The sequence below is a fragment of the Syngnathoides biaculeatus genome, chromosome 17 (assembly GCF_019802595.1).
Source record: "Syngnathoides biaculeatus isolate LvHL_M chromosome 17, ASM1980259v1, whole genome shotgun sequence".
NCBI lineage: Eukaryota > Metazoa > Chordata > Actinopteri > Syngnathiformes > Syngnathidae > Syngnathoides > Syngnathoides biaculeatus.
Genome location: NC_084656.1, coordinates 18,765,214 through 18,791,495, shown reverse-complemented (window position 1 = coordinate 18,791,495; position 26,282 = coordinate 18,765,214). Strand labels below are relative to the sequence as shown.

Below are 26,282 nucleotides of genomic sequence, written 5' to 3'. Positions count from 1 at the left end.
TTCGTAATGTACAGTATTTTCCAAGAAGCTGACACTGTCACGGGCTAACAAGAAACCACATAACTTCACCCGCTGCGAGCAGGGTTCGAACCTGCGAGGGAAAATCCCATTGGATTTCGAGTCCAACGCCTTAACCTCTCGGCCATCACAGCTGTTAACGATGATAGTAATAGCAGTCCAAACACGTTTAAATAATATTCACACCAAAAAGTTTTTTTTTGTAAGACCTTTTGTGCAGCTATGCATATGATTCAGTCCCAAATCTTCATTTATTGTGGAATTTGTTCTTAATGTATTTTCCAAGTAGCTTGCCTGACATTGTCATGGGCTAACAAGAAAGCACATAAGTGTAACTGCTGCAAGCAGGAATCGAACCTGCGTGGGAAGACCCCATTGCATTTCGAGTCTAACGCCTTAACCTCTCAGCCATCACAGCTGCTAGAAATTTTAGTAATAGCAGTACAAGCACGTTCAAATAAAATTCAGACTCGTCAAAAACTTTGCTTCAATAAAAGATTTTGTAAGAACGATTGGGCGACTATGCGTATGATTCAGTCTCAAATCTTAATTTATTGTGGAATTTGTTCCTCATGTGTTTTCCAAGTAGCTTGTCTAACACTGTCATGGGATAACAAGAAAATAGTCAGTTATACGCTGCGAGCAGGGTTCGAACCTGCGCGGGAAAATCCCATTGGATTTCGAGTCCAACGCCTTAACCTCTCGGCCATCACAGCTTATTATAACAGTAGTAATAGCAGTCCAAACACGTTCAAGCAATATTCCAACCCGTGTCAAAAACTCTGGTTCGATTTCGGTTTTCGAGAGAACTACTGTGTGAAAGATTCAGTCCAAAATACTAATTTATCGTGGAATTTCTTCTTTCAAAACATGACACTGCGACAGGCGAACAAGACATCACACTAAACTAACTCATTCGCGAAAGGGAAAGTGAACCTTACGTGGAAGTGTTTCCTAAAACAGGAAGTGATGTGAACTGGAGCCGCCACAATGTCATTCCCAGATAAGCGAACAACTAATTGCATAAACTTAACCGCTGCGAGCAGGGTTCGAACCTGCGCGGGAAGATCCCATTGGATTTCGAGTCCAACGCCTTAACCTCTCGGCCATCACAGCTGTTGAGAGACTCCAGACAAAACCTTTTAGTGTTTGGTAGTAACCGCCGATAATATTTCAGCACTCCACAACCAGTTTGTCATTCACAAAAGGTGACATGAACCGGACCGTACCTTAAAGTGTGTATACAAATACAGACTATCACCAAATTTAAGTGTTTTCGCCACTCTGCTCAAAAGCCAGTAAGAACGTTTGACTGGAAGGTCATCAAACCTTAAAGTCATTATCATGTCTGTGGCTTGACACTGGTCTGATGCGAAGCTTCATTTTACAATGTCCTGGGATAACAAGAAACCACCTCATTCTAACCGCTGTGAGCAGGGTTCGAATCTGCGCGGGAAAATGCCATTGGATTTCGACTCCAACTTCGCAACCTCTCGGCCATCACAGCTGACAGTTGTTTAAAGACACAAAAGCTTCTGTTTTTTTTTTTTAGTAACCACAGACATTTCTCGCAACGTGTCACTCACATAAGGTGATGTTAACCTTACCTTAAAGTGTGTACACAAATGGTCACCGGATTTGAGTCTTTTCCCGTTTCTGCTCTTAAGATCGTCTCAGCTTTTAACTGGAAGAATATCATATCTTGGAAATATCCTCAATAGATCGTTCCCAGATAAGCCAACAACAAATTGCATAAACCTAACCGCTGCGAGCAGGGTTCGAACCTGCGCGGGAAGATCCCATTGGATTTCGAGTCCAACGCCTTAACCTCTCGGCCATCACAGCTGTGGACTACAGTCTAGACACGTGCAGAAAACCTTTCAGTTTTTGGTAGTGACCGCAGATTACATTTCAGCACGCCGCAACGTGTTTGTCATTCACAAAAGGTGACGTTTGGTACACTGAGTGGGGGCAGCTTATTAAACAGGTCGCGCTATCGTCCATAGAAGACGGTACATCCAAAAAAAGCCAAAGACGGGGCAAAACATTTACGTATTTGGATCCAATTTGCCTTGATCGACCTTCGCGAAGCGTTCAAGTTCCTCACGTCCGCAGTACTTGACATAAAAATGTGCTGCTCGGATGAGCCCAGACAAATGCAGATTAGGTTCATCCAGATAACTGAAAGTTTGAAACGATGGAAACTGTCAAAGAAATACCTCATCATTCACTAAAGGTAAAGTGAACCTTACCTGAAAGTGTTTTCTAAAACAGGAAGCGAAGTGATCTGGAGGTGGCACTAGGTCGTTCCCAGAAAAGCAAACAACAAATTGCATAAGATTAACCGCTGCGAGCAGGGTTTACTAAAACAGGAAGTGAAGTGATCCGGAGGTGGCACTAAAAATGTGCTGCATATATGCCGCTTGGAGCATGTCGAGACACTCTTAGGATATTCCCGTGGGCAAAACAGGTAGAGATGTTTAAACTGAAAGAAACCAGCCCAGTTCTTTAGATCTCCCAGAACTGACATCCAGTCTAAATGTGTTCCATATGGACCCAACGTCTACCCCAGGTGGACGGGAGGAAGAGTTGTTTTCTCCTGGCTTCGTACCGACTGTTTGCACTTGTAATTCCCACAGACTAGGTCAGAAACCGTCAAGAGTCTGGCCGCAGTGTCTTATCGCCATAGCTGGAGGCTGTTTTTCAACGATGACACTGAAATGCTGACGTTCCACAGTGCCAATGCTGCCTGACGAGGATGGATGGAATTTTTTCAGCACTGACCGTTGACTCAAATGTAATATGAAAACAGGATCTGTCACATCGTGAAGCGTTTTAAAAAGAAAAGCAAATCCTGATTCACATCACCAAGATGTCAGTGAATATCTGATGAAGGCCGATTTTTGCATTAAATTGGACGGGATTGCTACGGAACTATATTTCACCCGAGCAAACTGACTTAGGCTATCATTATTTACCCTTCACGCAAGGACTTCGCATAAATTACAGAAGAGTGATTTGGTCTCGATCCCCACTCGGTTTCATCGAGGGAACTACCATAAAGTTAGCCGTCATCGCTGTCGATTTCGCTTCAGCGCTCGAACAGTTGCAGTTCTCATCAAACCATCAAGGGTGACTGCTTTGCCAAAACAAGAACAGAAGTCATTTTGAAAGATTTGTTGAGCCAAGATGTCATGGCGGATCGTTCAGTTTGTTCTCAGTCTGCTTTATCAATTCTTTTCAAAGAGATTATAAATGCACAAGGCCACTTCACACTTATAGTTGGCTAGTACTCAAGTTTGATACGCTTCGGTTCCTCCGGCACAATTTTGTGCTACGACCTGGCGTGATTGATCATGCATGCTGCAAACAGGTTTCAAACCTGCATGAGAATCTCCCTTTGGATTTCAGTTCTAATACCTTAACCTCCCGCCAATCACAGGGGTTAATTGGTATCGTGGTTCACGTTTTAGTTTAGTAAATTAAGTCCTGAAAAGAACGGAAAACCGAGTCACAGCATAAAAATGGAACTGGTGCTTTTGCTCGACACTAAAAGAGTGTTGAGTGTTCGTGTTAATAAATTACAACTCGTTCACCACAATAAAAACGACAAGTATCCACCGTCATGTCGTTGTCAGATAAACTAGGTGAGCAGCTTTCATCATATTTGGCTCAATCCGTGCCATGATTCAGCCTGCTTGAAACCTAAAAACCGGCACACCACCCCCGAAGAGGTCTGGCGCAGGGCCAAACAATCGCCGCATGATTATTTTCAACATTGCGAGGAGAGTTCAAACCTACACCGGGAAATCCCCATTGGATTTCAAATCCAACATCTTAATCTCTTGGCCATCGCAGATGTCTACCAGGATTATGGTTTTGGTACCTTTAAAATGGGAATGAAATGATCACCCAATATTATAATTTGTGATTGATTTTTCCGCAGACCCCAGTTTGAGAACTACGGATGTGATTAGAGAAGAGACGATCAAAACACTTTCCTAGAAATATAATAACCCGAATGTTTATTTAACACAAAAACCATATGGATTATAATTTGGAACACAGAGTAGGGCTTTGGTTCTCACCCTATCATCACTGTGTCATCCCTGTCTGATTCTCCCGGAGGACACTCCCTGCTTCTTCCCCCCCCGCCCCCCCCCATCTCTCAGGACCCGGGCCAGGAGTGGTGCTGAAAGACCGAACGTGGGAGATGGAAAGGTCTTTGCTTCCATTACAGCGCTCCCGTCCCGGAGCTTGCGCTTTGCCAGCTGGTGAGGCAAAGAGCGGCTGCCCCTGTACAGACGCAGCCTTCCCATTACGTTGACGCATGTCTCTGTTGATACGGCGGACGTCTTTACATGAACCAGAAAACGCGTTATCTGATGGAGGGACCATTCCAGACCGACCCCTTCGTCGCCCGGTGTCGAGCGCGCGCCCTGGAAATAGGCCAGAAATGTGTTTAAAACTTTATTACATCTGCCAGCAACGGCGGTATTCGCATTTGCGTCTTTGCGCACAGCCCAGATACCCTGTTGATTGAGGCCTGACTTTAAAAACATCTTTGTTACAAATCTTCGTATTTACTCAGGAAAGATCATCTCTTTAAGATCTGAAGCCTCCAACGTGGACTTTTCAAACAGTTTTTGATGAGCTAAGCAAAGATGCAACAGTTTTAACAATGGAAGCAGATGTTTTGGATGAGATGGATTTGATTCTTCGGGGGGAAAAAAAAAAAAAAAGCTCTTTGTGCCGGGAGCTCATCCATCTGCGGTGATCCCGCGTTTCAGTACATCTTAATAACGTAATCCCCCCTCCCTCGTTTTTCTAACCCGAGGAATGCTCTTGTTCTTGCACTCTTCTACTTTGTCATACGGGGGCACCCGCTCTTTGATTTGTTTAGCTGCTCTTGTTGGAGGCCGGCTGAGGCCGTGACTCATCATTTCTCTGAAATGAATGATATTCCCACCCCTCCACCCCCACCTCCCAAATGTCTTAAATCTGACCTACCAAAAGAAACAATATTAGGACTCTTTCATTCTTTTTGCAGCCTCTTGAGTTTTCAACATATTTTCAGGTAGCCTCGATCGCATTTCGTCATCGTCATTTCGCGGTTTATTTCCCCCAATCTTATCTGTTCCTTTCATGCCAGGTAAAGACCGTTGTCCAAATAAACCGGCAGCGTACCTAGACCGGAGTTTCATCCATCTTCCGGGCTTCTCATTTATTATATAACCATTTGTTTCCTTCTGGCGTATCAGCAGACTTTCAAGTACTGACCATGATAACTGAAGCCGTGGCCAAAGGTTCCGGCTCCTCCCTTTGAAAAGCTGACCCGTTCTTTAAATGTTTAAAGAGCTTATTGCGTCACCGGTCCTCGCCCACACATGCATGTTTGGGTGAATCGAGGGGTGGAGCCGGGGGCGGCGGGGGCTCGCCGGGCGGGGTGGGAGTTGTAATACATCATGTGTTTAAGCAGTGGAGGGGAGGTGGAGGTTGTTCAGGGTTAATGACCGGCTCTCTCTGTGGGCCGTGCCGGCGGCTCTCGGACAGGATAAGACCGGCGGTGTCGGGGGCATCTGGAGAGCCGGGGGGCGGGGGGTTCACATCGCTCACTTCAAAGGAGGCCCGGGAGTCTAGGTCAGCGCGTCTTGGGCCGCGGGGCGCAGGAGAGAGTGGAGGGGTGCTCGGAGGGATTGAGAACAGGATCATGAGGAGTAAAAGAGATGAACAGGCCGAGCGATGGCTGGAGACAGCGGAAGACGAATCGGACCGAGGCGGAGACGCCGCAGGGGTCACGGGATGGGGGAAGGGGAGACGAATGGTGAATTTTCAGCTCGAATTTGACTCATATTCACACCGATGTCCAAGTGACAGCAAACGAATGCTTCCCTTGCTCTGCGGTGGTAAACAAAGCCTCACGTCATTTGACAAAGGCACGTCGAGTGAGAAAATGCAGTCAGTGGCTCAGATGACGGATTTAGCCATTTTCTCTGTCAACATCGTTTTTTTCAGTCCAAAAGATCTTACGTGATGTAAAAAACGAAAGAGATGATGGCCAGACATGTTTGGCTAAATGAGTCATAGACGACCCAACCGGACAATTAATAAGGAAAATGCAAACCCGATGGAGGTTTGGCTCCCACTTCCGTCCCCTTTTGAAGTGGGAACGCCGGCGTTCCGGACGCAGTCTTGTGATCGTCACAGCAACAAGTGTACACCCCGCAGTAGATGGGCCAGGAGATGAAACAGGACCGATTTCAACAATAACTTTTTTTTTTTTTTTTTTAAGCAAAGCACATGACAGACATTTTATTAACGCACCTGGAAATGGTTTTAACATAACCAGGCATTCATCATCACGAAAGAACAGATAAAAGCACAGATTTGTTTTACATTTATTGCAAGTTTTCGGTTATGTACAAGTATATTTACAAAGACATCCTCGTGTGTACTTGTTGTAGCTCGATACAGACCCCTGTATAGTAATCTCCTCTTTTCTATAGGAGTGTGATTAGAAAATCCTATACAAACTCAATAAAAAAAAAACAGGTTATAAAAAAAATGTAACCGTCTATTTTTGCTACATGCACGGGGCAAGGTGATGTACACAGGTGACAAATAAATACTATTGACAAGTAACATTCTATCAACTACAAGCATAAAAAAAAAACCTTTTGTAACATTTGTAAGGATGTGTGGTGGAAGTACATTTTTTTCCTCATATATCAAGTACATTTCATAAAAGTACATTCCCTGTGGCGTGCCGCTGGTACGTTATAACGATGTTTTAATTCTTGTGTTAGGGAAGATGCCAGTTTAAGGGTAATTAAATTGGAGCGCAAAGTTTTACTGGATTTAACATAAAACTGCAACGTTTTTATGGTTTTTTTGTGGCCAAAACTTGAGGGTTTTTTTTTTGGAACATCCAAGGAAAAACAATAATTGTCTCAACATAGCGACATAACGATCGTAATAAACAAGATTGGACATCTGCAAACAACAAATACAATATTTCACGTGGGTTGTTGCCAAAAGGGAAAAGTAATAAGATTTCCAACTATATGGAAATACAATGCTTGTTTTTGCAATTTTGTGAGATTTTGGGAAACATTCGTAAAATTAGGGTCCCCCCAAAAAATCCTGACCTATTTTTTTTTAATTTTAGCATAATGATTTACAATATTTCTAAAAAAAAAAAAAAAAAAAAACGTAGTGTGAATTCAGATATTTGTTTCTTAAAACATTCATTTGCAGATAATTGCTTTAAACGTGCAAAAACAGAAAACTATGTGGTACTTGGTACTGCATCCTTCAAATATAGCGTCAAGCTATTTTCCGCCGTTTCAGTTTTCCACATTTTGTCTTTTTCTTCGTCTGCATCTGTGGTCATCGGGTGCATTTGCAATGAATTATTATTAGCAGGCCCACTTCTACCAGTTAGCTACCGAGCTAGCTACCCCGAAAATGCACCGTCCCTGAACGCCACAATTTACAGAACAGCTCGGTGTGTCGCCTCAGATCAGCCGACCGCCCGTCCGCTGCCCGAGAGAAGCCCCCGGAAGCCTGCGAGCTCGTGAGGTAGCTGGTGGCTAGCGTCTCTTATCCCGACTCGAACTTGGAGGGGATTTGCGGGGCGTGACAAAAAGATGGTAGACAAAGAAGCGTTCATTTTTCAGGTTGCATTAGTGGTATTTGATTGACAGTTGGCGTTTATCTCAGCGCCTTCAGTGGATTTGTGAGCAACAAACAACAACTTGCATTTCCTCTTTTTGCATACCTGGTGATTTTTTTTTAATCTTTCAAATTTGGCAGGATGGTTAACAATATTTTCTGTTTCGAATTGTTACTACTCTACAGGGTCTCTTTAGCACGCTTTCACATTCATTGTTGCAATTCAACGAAATACCTTTGGAGGCTTTGTAATATTTTAAACTCGGCTGTTCAGTGGGCTGGAGAACCAAACATTCGGACTGAAATGCATTTCCAATCCAGATTGGGGATTAGACCACAAAGAATAGTGTTGCGGTAACGTATTTTTAGACATTTTGACAAATTCTCCATTCTTCTCCCGCGGTCCAAAATGCGTACAGTATGTATGTTAGCTTAATTGTAAACTGAACGCGAGGCCGAGTTGTTGTTTTTGTACAGGTGTCCATTGGTGTACCCTTGCCCCATAAACAGCTCATGTGGACTCCATCTTGCTTGTGATGATTAAAGAGATAAAGAGTAGGCCCGAACCCCAATCCAATCACTTGAAAGCCACAACAAAGTACCGCATCTGCTTCTGAACTTTGTTCACGACTACAATAACTCGAGAACCAGGGCTCATGCAACCCACGAAGTCCCTTAAACAAAATGGGGGCATTCATCCAAACAGCCATTTTTACAGGGAACCTTTCAACCGTGCGACATTCTCATTTTTCTCCGGAGTTGAGTCTTTTTGTATTTGTGTGCAGTCTTTGTATGTGTTCAAGTGCCACATTTTTCATGTCCGTGCCACTCGCCCGCTCGCTGACATCCTACCAGTGTCGCTGAACGCACATCGTATAAAAATATAAATAGAAATGTATCTCAAGATCCCGCCTTTCCGTAACCCTGAAAAGCTCCCCTAGCTGTTATCGTTCCACTCTGGCATGATGCTGACGCTGTGAACCGCGTGGTACTGGTGCGGCGATAGCGTGCGCGGTATGGCGTGCGTGTAGAGGTACTCGTTCCCCTGCAGACCGGCGGTCGGCGACTGGATGCCGGCGCCGGGGCTGCACTGGCGACCCAGAGTCTGGTGAGTCATGGAGCTCTGGTACATGGCGGCGTGGTGACCGTCGGCCAGCTGGGGCGAGGAGTGGCTCCCCACCCCGCCGAGTCTGGACACCAGAGAACCCGACGTGAAGTGGGCCGAGAAGTGCTGGTAGGGAAGCCGCTCCATCGGTTGCATGGTGGCCACCGAGCAGCTCCCGTAGGGCGACACCCCGGCCCAGGTGTTGCAGCTGATGTCCTCCAAGCTGGGAACGGGCTCGGCGCCCTGCGAGGCGCCGGCGTACATGCAGGCCTGCCGCTGGCTGGACTCGCTCCGGTAGGGCCCGGCGGCCAGGCCCAGGCTCTGCGCGTAGCTCACCGGGCGGTAGTAGTGATCGTCCTCGCTGGACGAGCTTTCCAAGTAGGCTTTCTTGTAGCTGTGCTCGCCCGAGTGGCATTCGTCCTCCGCCGCTGGAATCGCAAAGGAGAGAAAAAGAAGGACTATGGTCAAGTCAAGTGGGGGAAAAGGATGTCCGTTATCTGGAATCCAAAGACTGGTTCCATCAAAAATACCATTCATCTTCTAGAGTCCTCTCTGGGATCGTCGGCGAACCGGAGTCTATTCTAACTGATTTATCAGAAATCAAGGAACTTGAGACTTTTGCTGAGAGAAATGTTTTTACATCGTCCCCCCACCCCTCGGACCCGAGGTGGGCAGATTAGCCAAAACCACTTGTATTGGATGTCTTTAGATTCATGTTGGATTATATTTTTAGGTTGTGATAAATGACATATTATTTATGCATCATGGTAAAAAAAAAAAAAAAAAACATTAAACACACATTTACTTCGATTCCAGTTTGTCTACCTTTCCTCTTTATGCAGTGGTACTCCGGGCCGTGCTCGTGGGGGAGGGGATAGGAGCCCGACTGGGGCAGCAAGTCCTGCGAGGTGCTGGTCACTCCATTCTCGCACTGGGAGTACTGGGAGCTCAGCGCGCTCGGGGCGGCCAGACCCTGCGCTTCCCCGTTGAACGGACTCTGGCTGGAGCTCACTCGTTGGCGCACCGTGCTACGAGGTACCACCGGGTAATCCTTGGTGCTGTGTATGCAAACGGTGTGGATATAAACAGTAATACATGTTCTATATTTTATAATAGTCCATTTTCCAGAGTGTGTGTGAGTTCCATCTTGTTCACTGGATTCCAGAGATTCTGATGCAGTCAAACATTCTGGAAAACTCCTGAGACGGGCTAACAAAACTAGCAATGTCACGGTCGTTCACTGTTTTTGCAATGTATATGTGAACTGTCAGCAAAACATGTAGACAATCAATATAACAATACTCATGCACACGCATATTAGTCATCCGCTCTAAAAATGACCAATATTACTATAGCTTAATAAACTTCAGAGCGACGGTCTTCTCCATGATAAGCGTTATCCTGGCATTGTTGGAATAGGCGCCAAAATGTCAATGGGCATTGAAGCATGAAATCATGATGCATACAATTTTTTTACTGTGCATGCCACTGAATCATATCATTACTGTAGGTTTTTCTAAAGTGGGGTGCAAATAAGCGCCACGCCACCAGGTCAGGCGGCACGGCGGCTCGGCTGGTAAAGCGTTGGCCTCACAGTTCTGAGGTCCCGGGTTCGATGCCGGACCCGCCTGTGTGGAGTTTGTATGTTCTCCCCGTGCTTGCGTGGGTTTTCTCCGGGCACTCTGATTTCCTCCCACATCCCAAAAAACATGAATTGGACACTCTAAATTGCCCCTAGGTAGGCTAGGCTCCAGTACTCCTCGTGAGGATAAGCGGCAAAGAAAATGCATGGATGGAGGAATACCACCAAGTCACTTTTTTTTTTTCCTTTCAATAGGGAAGATAATTTGAGAAACAAGGGTTCTGAATTGAAACTGGGTCACGGACCAAATTAAACTGGTGATTCAAGGCACTGCTGTACTTGCAAATAATAATAATAATAATAAATGAATTGCAAGCCATCCTTTGAAGTTAAAGAGTTGATTGCAATTTTTTTTTTATTCCTGTGGCTCTGAATACATGTTATGGGAAGGACAGCAAGTGGAATGGGGAGGGGGGAATTTTATGTGTGGTGGTGGGGCGGGGTCTAAAGTTACAAAACCAGATTTTGTCCTTTGAAAATGTGTTTCACACTCACTCCATCTCTCATGTGGGATCGAGTAATACATACAGTATGTGTATATTGACCTGTGTTCCAAAAAGAAAAGAATTTGCACCGTGCGTTCAATTGCGCGTGTACGTTAGATGGCATCAAGGGGCCAGTTTTTAATAAGGAAAATAGCACGTTATGGTATTGCAAGGAAACAGAGATAATGTAATGAAATGTAATGTAAGGAATTAAACGATTGGTGGATCCTGATTTCATAAGTCAATGCCCATTGACTGTGTGTGTTCCTTGGCCACAAGGGGGCAGTGTTATACAACTTCACATAATACGGTACATCACACTTTTACAACTGACTTATTAAGATGCCGTAATATAGAAGAGATGGCTTTCATTGTTACATTGTCTGTCTAATGTGTTACGGCACCATTTGTGTTCCAATATGCGTTTCCTAAAGTATTTCAACACTGTAAGGTGATGCCATTCGTTAGCCTTTTTTTGGTAGCTTGCATTGTTTGATAGCTATCAACCTAAAGAGAGTATGAAGGCAAAGCTAAATATACGTGTGATTGTCTTTGTTTTGTTTAGTTGGACAAACATCAACTGGGCGTGTTTTTTTTTTTTTAAAACAATTGTTCATTATCTGCTAAACTGCTGCTGCTGAAGCTAGTTGACAAGTCAAAGCGAAATGTCAGCCGACCGTCGGATCATATCTCCAAAAAGTCACAAATTGCGTCATTCGTGTTGCAAGACAACACTGTAAATACTTTTAGTGACATATTCAGTTTGGTTCCGTTCCGTGAGTTTTTCTTTGAAGCAAAACGTGTGGCTCAATAAAGGTTGAGAAATGTTTCAGATGGTGCGAGTTTACCCAAATGTCGTGCTTTTCGCACGCACCTTTGCATTCTGGACATCCGGTGCAGTTCCATGTCGTCACTTCCCCGGAAGCCTTTAGCAAATGGGTTGTTCTCAATTTTAAGTTGTGTTATCTAAAGAAAACAAGCAAACAAACCGGCAGGGCATGACACGATTATTGCTTTAAAGTTACACAACCTCACTTTAAACCGTAACCGTGTAAGCGATGATCCAATAAATAACACTTCATGTGATCAAATAGAACCGCTTGGAATCAAATCCCAAAAATAAAGTATAGTTGCTTGATCAGTTCTAAAGTCAGGCATGGTGGTTTCTGGCAGATCTCGAGCGTTTTCCTTTTTTTGGGGAATAAACAGAAGCTTTTCTCCTAACACACAACTGATGGAAATTTTTCTTAATCGAAATCGAGTGAGAGCCAATGAAAGGACAGCCAATTGCAGGGCACTAGAAAAATAACAAAATTAAAAAACAACAACCAGTCTCACTGACATTCACACCTGTGTATGTGGCATAGATAATCTATTTACAGACGTGTACATATTTGTACAGAGTCAGCTGTAATTTTTAAAACAGCTTTTTTCGTATCTCAGAAACAAAAAAAAAAGTGATATTCATGTGTTTCAAAACATTGGAAGGCCCTTCATGTTTTTTTTTTTTTTTTTTAACCAAATTAACATTTACATTGGCTTTCTGACTAATTGAATGTTATCTTTACTGGAAAAACAAATTCCCCCCCAAGACTAAGTGTATGAAAAGTAGTGCGTACGCAGATATATTATAAATATTATATTTAATACGTTAACACTGCTAAAGCTCGGAATTAATAAACTCAGTATCTCAAACAAAACTGAACGTACTCGGCAGGAGTTTAAAGAAGGAAGTAGTTTAAATACAATAATAAAATATTTGAACACAAGTCTTGACAAGGAGATAAGACACGAATTATTGTCAACATGTTTCCCAGGTCCTTAAAAAGGCATTTCATTATAATGCCCCCCAAACCCCCTTATTCTCTCATCTCCGCTTGAAAAGTGATCTGGAGTTGAATTCCATGTGCAAAGAGAATGGCAGCCTTTGAGCACCTTCATTAGCAGGTGACATGGCGACCCGCAGCACGTTATTAACATGTTATGACTATTCGTGGAATGCAGATGTTGGCCTGTTTGATTATTAGACAGTTGTGCTCAAGGGCCTGCACTTCAGAATGCTTGCCTTTTTTTTAAGGGGGGGGGGGGGCAGGTCTGGAAAGCTGCAATAATTAGCCAGGGGTTACGACCTGACCCCGGCACCACCAATAACACGTTATAAAATTATGAATGGTTTCTAAAGAACGCTGCTTCCTGTTCCCAAAAGTAAGGAGGCCGCTGATTGGCTGCAGGACTATTACGACCCCCAAGTCTGCACTGCTCGGCAATGCACCCCAGCCCCGCACCCCTAAACTAAATACATCGACGCCCACGTGTTTAAATGATCTTAAACAGACGCTGTTTACACATATTTCGTTGTTTTTTGTTTTGGGTTTTTTTTTTCCCAAATTTGGGCAGGCCTAACGCGCACTCGAACAAAAAACGTATTAACGGCAGGCAATATGTAATCATTTAAAAATGTAAACAATGCTTCCTTATCCAAAACAGGAACGACTATTCAACCAAACAATTTCGAAAAGTAGATAATTATGATTATTATTAGCAGTGATTCGTGACACGTATTTTATTGCAGTCATTTAAGACAAAATACTACATTTGAATCGACGCAAAAATAATGAAACACTCCAGTCAGCATCAAAAATGCCCCCTCCCCCCAAAAAGGGAAAAAGTAATCTAATTCTCTAAAAATTCCTTTAAATTGTGTTGTTAATTTAAAAACGGATTATCCCCCCCCACCCCTCAAAAAAAAAAAATCTCAACCTGTCACGGACTAGTGAAACTAATGTGTAATACTGAAATAACAATCACATTAATTATTTTGACGTGTAATTTATTTTTCTCTCTCTCGTGTGTCACGAACTTATTCTAAACAACCAAAGACAAATATATAATAATAAAGATAATTCACTACTTGTTTTTCATCTTGAAGGTTATTTCCAAACATTCCTCATTAATCACACCAAAAAACATCAAATTGATACATAATACATCATAATTCTGGAATTGGTTCTTTTGTTCTACAAAAAAAATAAAAAATAATTAAAATTCTACAGACAACCCCACATCTTTATCTTTAAATCTGTTTTAATCGTTATTTTGCCGCTTGTCGGAATCATTTCACCGAACGAAAGTTGCGCAAAAAATAAATGAAAAAAAAAAGGCCCAACTGAGAAAATAAATAAAGTCGGAAAAAATCCCGACAATAAAAGAGCCAGGCCGACCTTGTGGTTCTGGTAGGACGTGACGGCGATGAAAGCCGTCTCGGGGAAGACGTGCGTGCAGAAGGCCGTGTTCTTGGAGCCGAAGCCGTTGTTCTCGTCGGCCTTGACGATATGGATCCTGGGCTGGTACTTGTGCATAGAGTTCAAGATGATCTGAAAAACATAACAATAATTAGCACAATAATAATAATAATGAAAATGGTAGTGCAGATATGCTTCAATGGATTTTAGCAGGAGAGGGAGAAATCCTGATACGGGACAACTTTGACAAACTTTTCACTTCAATTTCCGTTTGAGAAACGAGCGTCACATAATAATCATTATAATCATTTATGTCAATTTTATCTTAAACAAAAGGCAGATTCATTATCATACATGCACACTACAGATCAAAATTTCACCAAATCATATTATAGTTAAAATAGATTTGGATCCAGACTCAAAATCATCATACCAATTTTATTATGGTGTGTGGATATATATATATATATATATATATATATATATATATATGTGTGTGTGTGTGTGTGTGTGTGTGTGTGTGTGTGTGTGAAGTTAAAAAAAAGGTTAGACAGCACAATAATAAAATATTTGAACACATGGTTAGACAAAGTATTTGGTTCCACATTATAGATGTGAATAAATATATAGTAATGTGAATAAATATATTCACGAGAAATGACATTTTTAGAGCTAATAATTAAAACCAAAATAAAAATAACGGAATCCAGTTCAAAAGTGTAATGATTAATAAATATAGACAAAAATATAGCTAGATATCAGCTAAGTGAAATTTGGTGCAAGTAATAGATGAATAATATAATAATCATGGAATAAACTATGCAATAGTGGATTATGATCGAGAAAATACAGTTGTACTGGGCAAGTAGGTGCAAATGACACCAAATGTAATCCAGATTTATTCACACCAAGTTGTTTGCATATTGCAAAAATGTTTCCAGATCCCCATCTTGCTTTAAAAAGAATAAATATCCACAATATTATGGACTGAAACCAAATTCATCTGGATCACAAGATTTTTCTTTTTTTTTTTTTTACATTTCCTCAGGTCACAAAAATGATTTGCATCCAGATTTAATTTCCTTACCAAATATTTGCTTATACTGTATGTTTTGGATGAAAAAGGGAGCAGGGGAGGGGGCAAGTGACACATTAATGACACATAACAACGTGACGTGTCATAAATTTTATCAATTTTACCAAGCGAGCATTAATTGATGAATCAGCCATTCTGCAAAACTAAGAAGGTCCACCTGCGGCCGTGACACTGTCACATGACGTTAGCTCCTCCCCCAAACTTCCTTTTTTCCGACTTGACTCCATTTTGTATCAAAATTAATACATTTCCATTCCAAGGAGCTTTGATTTACATATCTCAACAACAATAGAAAATTCTGCGACCTGGTCGTCTTTTGAAAAGGATATAAATAGTTCTGGAAAATTGGCTTTAGTAACCTGTTCACACCAATTTGAATTCAAACCAGTTCTCGTTCTTGCCGTGTAATTACAAAACTGTCATGTCACGAAAAAAAGTAGTTTAATTTCTCACGCGTTCACACCGATTCGCCAGGTGAGAATCAAACTGAATCGAAATCTGTTTGCAATGTGTTCCGATGCGTTCACGGCAGAAAAAGCCAAAAAGGGGGAAACGCTTTGAGTTTTGGCAGTGACACAAAATAAAAGCGGAAAAAATCTGATTCCTTCAGAAAATGATACTCTGGACTTCAAATTTTCGATTATATTAAAACTGTTGCAAATTTGCAACCCCTGCCCCGGAAAGGCACGTTGGCAGTGAATCGCTCAGATGAGAATCAAATTGAATCAAAAATCTGTTCTGGATGTGTTTACACATTCTGCCGCGTAAAGGTTATGAACGTGCAAACATTTTGAAGTACAGCACGTGAGCGTAAAACTAAAAGTGCCTCAGATGCACCAGATTGAAGCCACATCTGCTGTTTGCTTGCGTTCATATCCGCAGATTTGAATCTTGAGTCGTTTTGCACGACGCTCGCACTAAATTGCTGTTTTCCCAACTGATTTGAAGCTCCTTTCTTAGTGCCAAAGCCGCTCTAAAACTTTCCTTATGTAACTCCAGCGGTTCCCGCAAGCACGTCGCCTCGTTCTCTCGCGGTCGGACGTGCGAAGTGACGACTACCAGAGGGGCCGGCGGGCGTGCCCGTCGCTCAGCTCGGCTTGAACTTGAACTTTCGGGTTTTTAAAATGCAAGCACGTCAAGTTTACAGCTTTTTAGGAAACTTTTTTTTTTTTTTTTTAATTGGCTAATCTTAAAGTGGCGCACAGCAGCCCCTCCCCCCCAAAAAATGGCATGTTAATTTGACGCGCCGCAGAAAAGATTAATGTTAACAAGCGTGCCAATTTTTAGCGAATCAAAAATATAAAATCAGGTTTCAAGCTTTGAATAATAAAGACCAGACTTGTGCTAGAAAGTGTGCACCCCACCCCCTCTGATGTCACACCTAGAAAATCGGGGAAGTTCAAATGGTGAAAAAGATGTTTAAGATAAGTGTCCCTTTCAGATTAAAAAAGAAAAAAAAAGAAGCCTTCCCTATTCTTGCCTCTGCTCCCCTCCCCCTTCCACTCCCAGCTTTGGTATTCTGGGCTATCTGTTATCTGGAGGGTTGTTTTTGTACCTGCCTTTCACCGCCACAACGACCTCCGGCATGCCCCCCACACGGCTCTCTTCGGGGGCCCGAGCCGAGCGCGGAGGCCAAAGAAGGATACAATAGCGCTCCATTATTACTTTCCAGTTGAACTTGATCGCGTTTCATGCTGCAGTTGCTTTTGGCAAAGGCACGAAACTGTACTGGACTGACAAAACGCGGAGTGAGTGACCCAGGCCACAAAACGGCAGTCGGGATTTGGTCGGACGGACGGATGGATGATGGATGTCTGGTCTCTCTGACAACTGCGTCTCCTAAAAGCCGTTCATTTGCCCCTGGGCGAGCCCACCCTTGGTTTGAATTCTTGAGTGATTGTCGACAATGTATGGGGAAAAATAAATACGTCTACCCGTCCATTTTCTGAGAAGCTTATCCTCAAAAGGACGACGGGAGTGCTGGAGCCCCTCCCGGCAATCTTCGGTACATCCTCGAGTGGTCGTCAGCCAATCGCAGGGCAGTCGTACTCACAATCAGACTTAAGCCCAATTTAAAGTCTCCAATAAATGCAGTTTTTTTGGGATGCGGGAAGAAACCGGAGTACTCGTAGAAAACCCTCGCGGTCAAGGGGAGAACCTGCGAAACTCCACATAGGAGGAGCCGGGGATTTGAACCCCGGTGCTTAGAACTGGGAAACTGAGTCTCGAACCAGTTGTCCAACTAGCGTATTGCAGTAGATGAAAAAAAAAAAAAAACGTATTTAATTCAGTTTTATTAGTCCAAAAAAATGATTTCCACTGTCTGGGTTTGCTTTGGCAATGATAGCAACACGGCTCTCATCAATATGAAGCTGGAGAGCATCAAAAATGATTAATATTTTTATCAGGTGGGGTTTTTTTTTGTGTTCTTTTGCTTTTAAAAAAGTAGAGCTATTTTGACTTACAAGCACCACAATTTTCAAGTGTTTTGAGTTACGAGCCGCCGCTTGTCGCCTTTGAGTTATGTAATTTAATTTAATTTATTTAATCTCTTTTATGCTTTGTGTTGTGAGCAAACGTTTGCCCTACGAGTGAGCTTTTTTCCAAACAATATCAAAGTTAACTCTAAAGCTGAACAGACAACAAAGACAATTACATTGTGTATTTTTATCCGGTCAACACAACTTTGTTTTATACTACAAACCATGCTAGTTGCTAACACCTAAAGCAAAACGCCATAGATGGGGGAATGAGGATCCATAGTCACTGCGGTTATAAAGCTTTAAAGAACAGATATTTGAACGCAGACGGTCTGAAACATATTTTGCATTTTATTATGCTCTGCCATAAATGAATAACTTTTTTAGTGATCAAATCTATGCATATGATCTGTATTATGCTGCCCCCGGTGGCCAAGGCGTACACACCAGGAGCAGCACAATGTATATTGAATTAAGGGTTGCAAAAATTGCTTAAATCTTACATTCTATCTTTGTTATTATCATATGTGTTCTTACACAAACATATCGTAGAATGCATTATAACTAAAATGTGTTGTTATTTTGGAGAGATGGAATGCATTAATGGCATTTCCATTCATGTTAAAGGTCGGAGTTGCCACCGCGGGCCCTTTTTTGAGCCCCCTCCCGTTCTTCTTCAAGCGTTCGGAGCCAACTCACGTGAGGTCTCTGCAAACGGCGCGTCCGACCCGCTCCAAAACCGCGTCCCGCTGCGAGGATTCAGAAGCTAAAAACCTCACGTTCTAAACGCACATCTCACGCCGGAAAATAACACGGCCCGCTAACCGCGGCTTCCCCGATGTCCGGCGTGCGCGGAGGTTGGGCTTTGGATGTTTCCGCAGGACCACCCGCCGGGGTTCTAAACCCATGAGCGGGTCCAACCTAGGAACGCATCCCCCTCCCCTCCCCTCTTGCCTTCTTCGGGATGATAACAGTTAATGATAGCGAGGGATCGCTTTTGGACCGTCTCGGTGTCAAATCCAGACCACATGGGAGAGTCCCTCCCACGGGATTAGCGAGATTTTGCAGATCCGCCGTCGCTATCGGTCACCGCGCGGTGCCACTCGAACCGAAACCCGGGAAAAGGCCTCGGACTCCGACGCGACACGACCCACCCTGCGTGGTCCGGACCCCTTAAAACGCCGGCAGAAGACAATTTGAAAGAACAGATGGACAACTGTTACGATAGAAGAATGCAAAAATAGATGTACGGGAGGTTCAAAAAGTCTACACACCCCTTCACAAAATGGCGGAATTATTTTTTCGGGGTGATGAACAGCTGAAGTTTATTTCATGTTCATCACTGCACTTGAGCGGGGTGTGTAATCTAACCGCCATTCAACATGTACCCGCAACTGAAATATGAGTAATTATGATCGAAAGTCACTCTGCATGTTTGTAGATTTTAGTATGGATATTATTCTTTTGCTCTCGTATCCAACTGATGAAAGCTTTCTCCAAGACTGGCCGCCTTGCACTTCAGCGCTTGTGTGACTCATCGGATTAAGACTTTAAGCTTCATTGTTTCCTTTGCAGCCTTCCAAATAATCCCCAATTGAGCTCCCACCGCCCCCTCCCCGGGCCCGGCGCCGCACGCTCCTCGCGAGACGCCACCCCCGGGCTCATCCTCACCGCTGCCCGGCACCTCGCCTTCTACGCCAACTTCTCCCATCCAGCTGCACCCACGCGAACCCCTCGGAAACCTATTCCTGGCCCGTCGCCACGCCGTGTGTCATTTCTAATTCCCGCGGGCACCCAAGAGAGGACTAGAAGCATGCGTTGCGTGCACTGCAACCAATCAGGGAAGGGAAAAAAAAGAACAAAATTAAAAAAAAAACAAAAAACAAAACACTCCAACCCAAAATTTACTGCAGCGTTCACATTCCAAGCCGGCTCGGGTTTCATTTGGCCAGCTGGGCCTTCATGGCAGGGCAACAATAAGTAGGTGCTGCATGGATGCGTGGCGGCTCGCTTGCGTACGGAAGGTCTGTTATAGTTTGTTGTTTTTTTGTTTTGGTTTTTTTTGCACCCAGTACCACCTATGAAAAAGAAAACAAAAACAAGGTTGGCTCTCCGCCATTGTTATCAGTATTAAAGCCAAATCGACTTAAGCGTTGATCACAAGCAAAGTTTTATCGCTAAAAATGTAAAAACTTCTTCCCTTTAGGATATTCTGATTGGCAGATTTCAATTTATTTGCTAGAGAATTTTTTCTTTTTTTTCAGTGATTTTAGTATCAAACCAGACAAGAAAAGTGGTTCAATGACAATGTCGTTGTCACCGCTTCACTCAAATCACTCCTCCGTTGTATGAAATAATTTCATACTGCAATCTCAAGCGATAAGTGTGACAAGAACACCACGATTTATTCATCCTGGGGATCAAATAGAAGTCCGAAAAGTGTACTAGCGTTATTAAATAGTATCCGTATCTCATTACTGCTCCTCTTTTGTGATTGTCAGATAATACAAAACAACGTTTGATGGAAAACTGCAGCCAACCGGCCTCTTATTAGCATGGAGACACATTGATGGAGTGTGTTTGTTGCAGATGTTCCTGGGCGGGTTAGTTAGTGTGCAATAATGAGTTTTTTTCGGAAATGGGTAACAGGCGCACTCTGGTTAGGAAAAAAAAAAAAGAGAAAGACAAGTTCCCTCTTTCTAGTGCACGTGGGCTTTCTTTTAAGAGAGTTCCCTCAGTTGCTAATCAGTTTAACATGAAAATTGTATTAAAAAAGAAAAATGAAGTCAGTTTCTGGATTGAGAAATGGGAATCAGGGCTCAGGAATTCCTTCCAAATGCATTCACGCCGCGATTAGTGTGTTGCAAACTCAGGTCAGGCTATTATAGGCGAACCGTAGGGATGATTTATGGCCAATAAAATCATTCCGCATTACATATGACACATTTAATATTCAACTCAATCTTTCATTGAGAAAAAAAACCTACAGCAGCTGCACGAAAAAAAAGTCATTTGAATTTACTACATACAGTGTGTTGATTGCACTTTACTAAAATGTGTTTGACATTATTTTCAAGGGGGGAAAAAGTCTGTGTGTGTGTGTGTGTGTGTGGTGTGTGTGTGTGTGTGTGTGTGTGTGTGTGTGTGTGTGTGTGTTGGGGGGGCAGTCATGCCGCTTTACCACATTTTAATCATGGGCAACCCAAAAATAAAGTAGCCTACTTTTTTTTTTTTTTTTAACAACAACAGTATTTGAATATTTATATCATGAAGCGTTGTGAGTAGAATATAGAAATGGACAAAATGTGCAATGCAAAAGCAGCAAACTAGAAATTAGGTGTATTATAGCAGGATTTGGAAATATACTTTCCCCATTCAAAAATCCATGCATCTTTATTGTGCAACATATGCCCCCCTCACCCCCCCCCCCCCAAAAAAAATATCGCCATACTTAAAAATAAGCTTTAAAGTCGATTTGTGTTACAGTTCTAATAATAAACTGTATGCACGTTTGTAGACATTATCCTACATGCATTATTGCATTTTAACACTAACAGAATATTATGACGATTCACAAGGGGGAAAAAAAATCAAAAGTATTTTTTTTAATCAACATTTGCAAAGTTCCCTTGAGCAACATGGCGCAGGATCGAGATTTTAGCACCTACGTGTCCGAACGGGTCCAGGTGGTTGTTGGTCAGCTTGAGCTTCTGGAAGGAGACCAGCTGCCGCATCCAGTGGGCCCCCGTGGCCGGAGAGTCCGGGTGCACGTACAGCCTGCCGGGCATGGCGGGCTCGGCCTTGCCGGTCACCGACCTGGATGCAAATTACACGCAAACATTATTAGAGCAGTTACATATTTAAAAAAAAAATCATCATCACCACAATAATAAAAGGATATTTGGAAGCACTCGTTCACATACGCATGACGCACGAATAATTAATATACTATACATGTACATGTTTTAAAGGTGTACTGGCCACAACTTTTTCACTATTTTCTTTAAACAACATTTTTTTTTCATTTTTGTTGTTGTTTCTAAGCGTGTACACAAACAAACACACACACACATTCTCTTTCTCCAGTCAGTGCGTTATGATGGAAAACATGAAATTGTCTGACCACAAACTTGTAAGTGTATATTTATGTCAAAATAGGAAAACAACTACATTGTGGGTTTTTACCCATTACATATTTTTTTAAGTTGTTTTGGTTTTCTTCTTTCGAATAAAAAGTGTGTGATGAAAAAAAATATGTATTTTTTAGACGATACCATTTGTTATCAGCAAACTTGTATCGGTGGTCGTCTGCGGGCACGACGTCCATCAGCAGGATGTATTTTGTTTTGGGGTTCAGGCCGGTGACTTTCACTTTAAAGCTGGGGAACATTCGCCTGCAAAGATAAAAAAAAAAGGGTGGGGGGGACAAAAATCGAATTTAATATTTGTTCGGGAAGACTTGAGGGCAAAACTTTGCAAAGGGAACACACCGGACAAATGTCAGTTAAAAAAAAAAAAAAATACAACCGAGCATGCGTGGAACACATGTAACATGCAAAATATTTTGTTATATAGATATATTTTAATTATTAAACGTATTGTCAATTAAAATATTTTTTCTTTAACAATATTATTAGCAAGGGAATTTAGTGACCCCCAAACTTTTGAACATAAGTGTAAATTGTAAAATATAGTTCATATGACGCCATCTTGCTTCATGAGTGATACTTTCCAGAAAGGAAAAAAAAAACATGCACATGATTAAAATGTCTTAAACTAGCGTGTATCATTTGCTGCTTTTCGTAGGGGAAATGACGTCACTGGATCGCATTTCGAATTTCTATTCCTAATATTTTTGCTCGCCTCGTGCAAGCACAATAACAACAAACTACATTTTTTATATCGAGTCATTTTTTTTTCTTCCCCCCTTTGGTATTGTGCAGGCCGAGGTGCCGAACGGAGTGGCCGACGAGCGCTCGTTCCGGGCCGGCCGCAACCGTCTCACCTGCCCGCTTTGGTGATGATCATCTCGGTGCCCACCTCGTGGAACTTCACCCACAGTTCCCTCTCGTGCAGGTACACTTTGATACCCTCCATCCCCTACGAAACACAACAACAACAAAAAAAGAAACGTATTTTTTTTTATTTAATAAAAAGAAGGCAAAATGACTAACTAGAGGTGAAGCATGCAAGACCGACTTATTTTTCTTAACAAGTTTGCAGCTTTAGAGAATTGTTAAAGCACTATTTTAAAGCTCTATTTTCATTTTCTAATATACCTGGGGGAAAAAAAACTTAAATGACCAGTTTATCAGATTTTTTTTTTTTTTTTTTAGGTATGTTTGACTACAATGGACGCTTATGTGCTATAATTCTTGCCATTATTGTCATTTAGAGGTTTTACTTGCAGAGAAAAAAAATGGCGACTCCATATTTTTTGCAAGAGCTGCACATGCATTAAATTTCCTTTTGAGGTTTACATTTGAGCAACCGCACACTGAATAGTTTCCTTGACCTGCTGGATGTAGGTGGTTTGCGAGGACGGCGACTTGCCGGACGTCCCGTTGGGCTTCTCGGTTTTGGCCTCGCTCGGAACCTCCCTCGAATCGGAACCGGCACCGGGAGAGGCTTGCAGGCCGAAAGTCTCCTCTGGGTCCGCCATGACGGATCTCAGGGCTGCAAGAACCCCCCTCCGCCCCCACCCCCCTCCATAAAAAAAGAAGAAAAGAAGAACAAAAAAAAAAGACTATCAAGTCAACAGCACAGTTTGGTTCGGGTTTGTGAAAGAATGCATTTAAAAAGTCAATAAAATTGCGCAAATCGTGATTTTTTTTTTTTTTTTGCAGGCAAATGAAGTATTGAAAATATGGTTCTTGAAGTACAGCACTTAACGGTCCGCACGTGACAACTGCACAGGGCCCACCGGACCCTATGGGACACTTTTCGACCTTTTCGCTCCCCACACATGACGTGTTTGTGCATTTTGTTTTTTAAAATTGTGTCATATGAAGATTTAAAACGGCGATCAGAAGATTTGTTTCCACGGAAGACGGTGGTGAAGTGAAAGGCGGATCTGGTGGATTTTACGTACCCCGAAACAAAAAGAAAAGAGGAGGAAAAGCAGAACAATCAAAAACAAGACGACGCTTCGGGCAGCAGCTTTTTCTTCCTCCCAAAGTGAGAAAACAAAAAACAAAAGCTCAAATAATCCAGCCGAGGTTCGGTATCTCCATGTATTCTTCTTTTCGTTGGCTCGAAGTGGAGCTCCGGACAGACAGCGGACTCCCGGCCGAGTCGGTGCCCGGCGACAGGGCGTCGCGGCTCGGCGTGGGCTAGGAGGAGGTGCCCGGCGGTGCCTGGAAGCGGCGGAAGTGCTGCTGGTGCATTTTAGGGCTGCTGGCGCTCGAGTGAGCCGCGGCGGCTGCTCGCGTCGAGCATTGGCTGCGTCGGGCTCCCGTCCCCGGGGAGCAGGTCGGCCACCTCCTTCTTTTCTCCTCACCCCCTCCTACCCCCACCCTCTTCTCTCTCGACCGCCTCTTCTTCTCCTCCTCCCCTCCTTCGCCGTCATTCTCTCTCTCTCTCTCTCTCTCTCTCTCTCTCTCATCCAATGAGCATCAATGGGCAAGCGTCCGATGCGGAAATTGCATTCGTGGATGGGGAGGGGGGGGAAGAAATATTAGTTATTTAGATAGATAGATAGATAGATAGATAGATAGATAGATAGATAGAAGATAGATAGATAGATAGATAGATAGATAGATAGATAGATAGATAGATAGATAGATAGATAGATAGATAGATAGATAGATAGATAGATAGATAGATAGATAGATAGATAGATAGATAGATAGATAGATAGATCATTTGTTACAATCGAATTGGTGCCCCAATGTGCAGTCCAACGAGACAATGCAATTGTTTTGTTTTTGATATTATTTAATATTCGTTGTATTTATTTACCCTTAGTGTGTGTCTGTTTCCACCTCCCCCGTCCACCAGTGTCGCTGAATAATGGAGGCACAATCGGGCTTTAGTCTGCTCCTCCTTAAATTGTATTTCTTTGCGTTTAGTGAGTTTGCTTTTAATGTGTGTTTCTAATCATTTTTACCCTCCGCAGTCAACTTTGGAAAACGTCAAAATGGCTGCGCATTCGTTTGAAATTGAAACTCTTCTCACCTTTTAACTCTGCAAAATGGAGCAGCCTGCAAATGTGTGTGTTGCATCCACATTAAACAAATTGTGACATCACTTTTTTAAAAATTGATCCCAAAAAAAAAAAAAAATACATCCCAATGACCATCCTCTCATTTCAAAATCAGATGAAGTAATCCAAAACTGCGTTTTACACACTTTTTACACCACCTCGCTATGGCGCACGAGAAGTTATTTGAAATAACATAATGTGACATTTCCTTTAATTGCAGTCTTGCAGCCTTCCATGAAGTTGAATGTGATCGCGAGTTTTTCTTGATGTTAAAACTTTCACTTTCTGCACAAATTATTTCATTTTGTGGATTCTTAAGTTCTAGATGGGGGAAAGGGAGTCAATTAACCTCCAAATATATACATTTGATACAAAAAAACTTTGCAATGCTGCACAACTCGGAGTATCCCGAGTTCTGTTTTTTTACACGCAATTTCACGTCATTTAAAATGAACGCATGAATATATATTCTGGAAAAGGGCTACATATTTAATGTAAAAGATTCACGTGATCTGTTATGAAATGTATCCACGCATGAGTTCAATTTTGCAGTGTAACAAGAGGAAACAACTTAAAAAACGTCACATAACGCGTGTTGTAACAATTACAAAAAAAAAAAAAAAAAACTTCCACGAGTATCTTGACATGCAAAATTAAACAAATTTCTTAGAATACAAATTTTAGTTTCTCGCTACAAGTCCTCCACGACTTGGAGCAAATGCAAATTCGTGTGAAAATATGAATACATTAATATTAGTATGAATCTATTCATTTGAGCTGTTGTGTTGTTAATGAGTTGTCGATATATAATGACAAAAAAAGCATCCTGCAAAAATGAAATGGTCGTCATTTATAGCAACTTTGGGCTGAATATAGCGCGGCCCCACGTCACGTGACACGTGGGCTCGCAAATATCCTTCACGCACACACCTTGTCATTAAAAGAAAAAAAAAGTCATTTTATTGGAGTTAAACGCATTTACCCAAACTCGGTGCATCTGGTAGAACTTTATAATATCTCAAAATGACATCAACTAAAGAAAAATGCCTGCAAACTCCGCAGGGGCAGTGGAAATGCTTTCAGGTAAACTCTCCCAAAACTTGATTTGCACACACTTTCGAGTGCATAAAAGGCGTGCTCGCTGCCCCGAAATCAATCTCGCGATGACGCGGCGATGTCGCGCGACCGAACGCCACTCAGTTCCAAAATAGAACAGTTTGCTCAAAAGTGGCCTGCCGGGCCAGGTCAGTGAACGCAGCACACGACAAACGCCTGCTGGTCCTTGCTCGGCTGCCTAACCTGCAACTCTCAAGTCTTTCATATCAATAAATAGTAC

The 26,282-nt window shown here is 42.6% G+C and overlaps 1 protein-coding gene and 5 non-coding genes across 7 annotated transcripts; all 6 read right to left on the bottom strand.

The window, feature by feature from the left end:
- Positions 1-70: 70 nt before the first annotated feature.
- On the bottom strand, positions 71-152 carry trnas-cga (transfer RNA serine (anticodon CGA)). The gene has a single exon. It is a non-coding gene; the product is annotated as a tRNA-Ser (tRNA).
- Positions 153-354: 202 nt separating this feature from the next.
- trnas-cga (transfer RNA serine (anticodon CGA)) lies at positions 355-436 on the bottom strand. Its single transcript has one exon. It is a non-coding gene; the product is annotated as a tRNA-Ser (tRNA).
- Positions 437-652: 216 nt separating this feature from the next.
- Positions 653-734, bottom strand: trnas-cga (transfer RNA serine (anticodon CGA)). Its single transcript has one exon. It is a non-coding gene; the product is annotated as a tRNA-Ser (tRNA).
- A 318-nt stretch (positions 735-1,052) lies between these two features.
- trnas-cga (transfer RNA serine (anticodon CGA)) lies at positions 1,053-1,134 on the bottom strand. Its single transcript has one exon. It is a non-coding gene; the product is annotated as a tRNA-Ser (tRNA).
- Positions 1,135-1,781: 647 nt separating this feature from the next.
- trnas-cga (transfer RNA serine (anticodon CGA)) lies at positions 1,782-1,863 on the bottom strand. The gene has a single exon. It is a non-coding gene; the product is annotated as a tRNA-Ser (tRNA).
- A 6,766-nt stretch (positions 1,864-8,629) lies between these two features.
- Positions 8,630-23,601, bottom strand: tbx5a (T-box transcription factor 5a). Of its 2 annotated transcripts, none has more exons than XM_061802126.1 (8): positions 23,234-23,601; positions 22,748-22,842; positions 22,017-22,136; positions 21,411-21,558; positions 14,146-14,298; positions 11,799-11,890; positions 9,623-9,855; positions 8,630-9,225 (listed from the first exon to the last, which is right to left on the bottom strand). In XM_061802126.1, exons 1-8 carry the CDS (start codon positions 23,402-23,404, stop codon positions 8,630-8,632), a joined length of 1,608 nt encoding a protein of 535 aa, XP_061658110.1. In that variant the 5' UTR covers positions 23,405-23,601. The 2 variants fall into 2 exon arrangements, with proteins under 2 accessions (XP_061658110.1, XP_061658111.1); XM_061802127.1 differs by having other exon boundaries at positions 23,258-23,601.
- Positions 23,602-26,282: the final 2,681 nt, after the last annotated feature.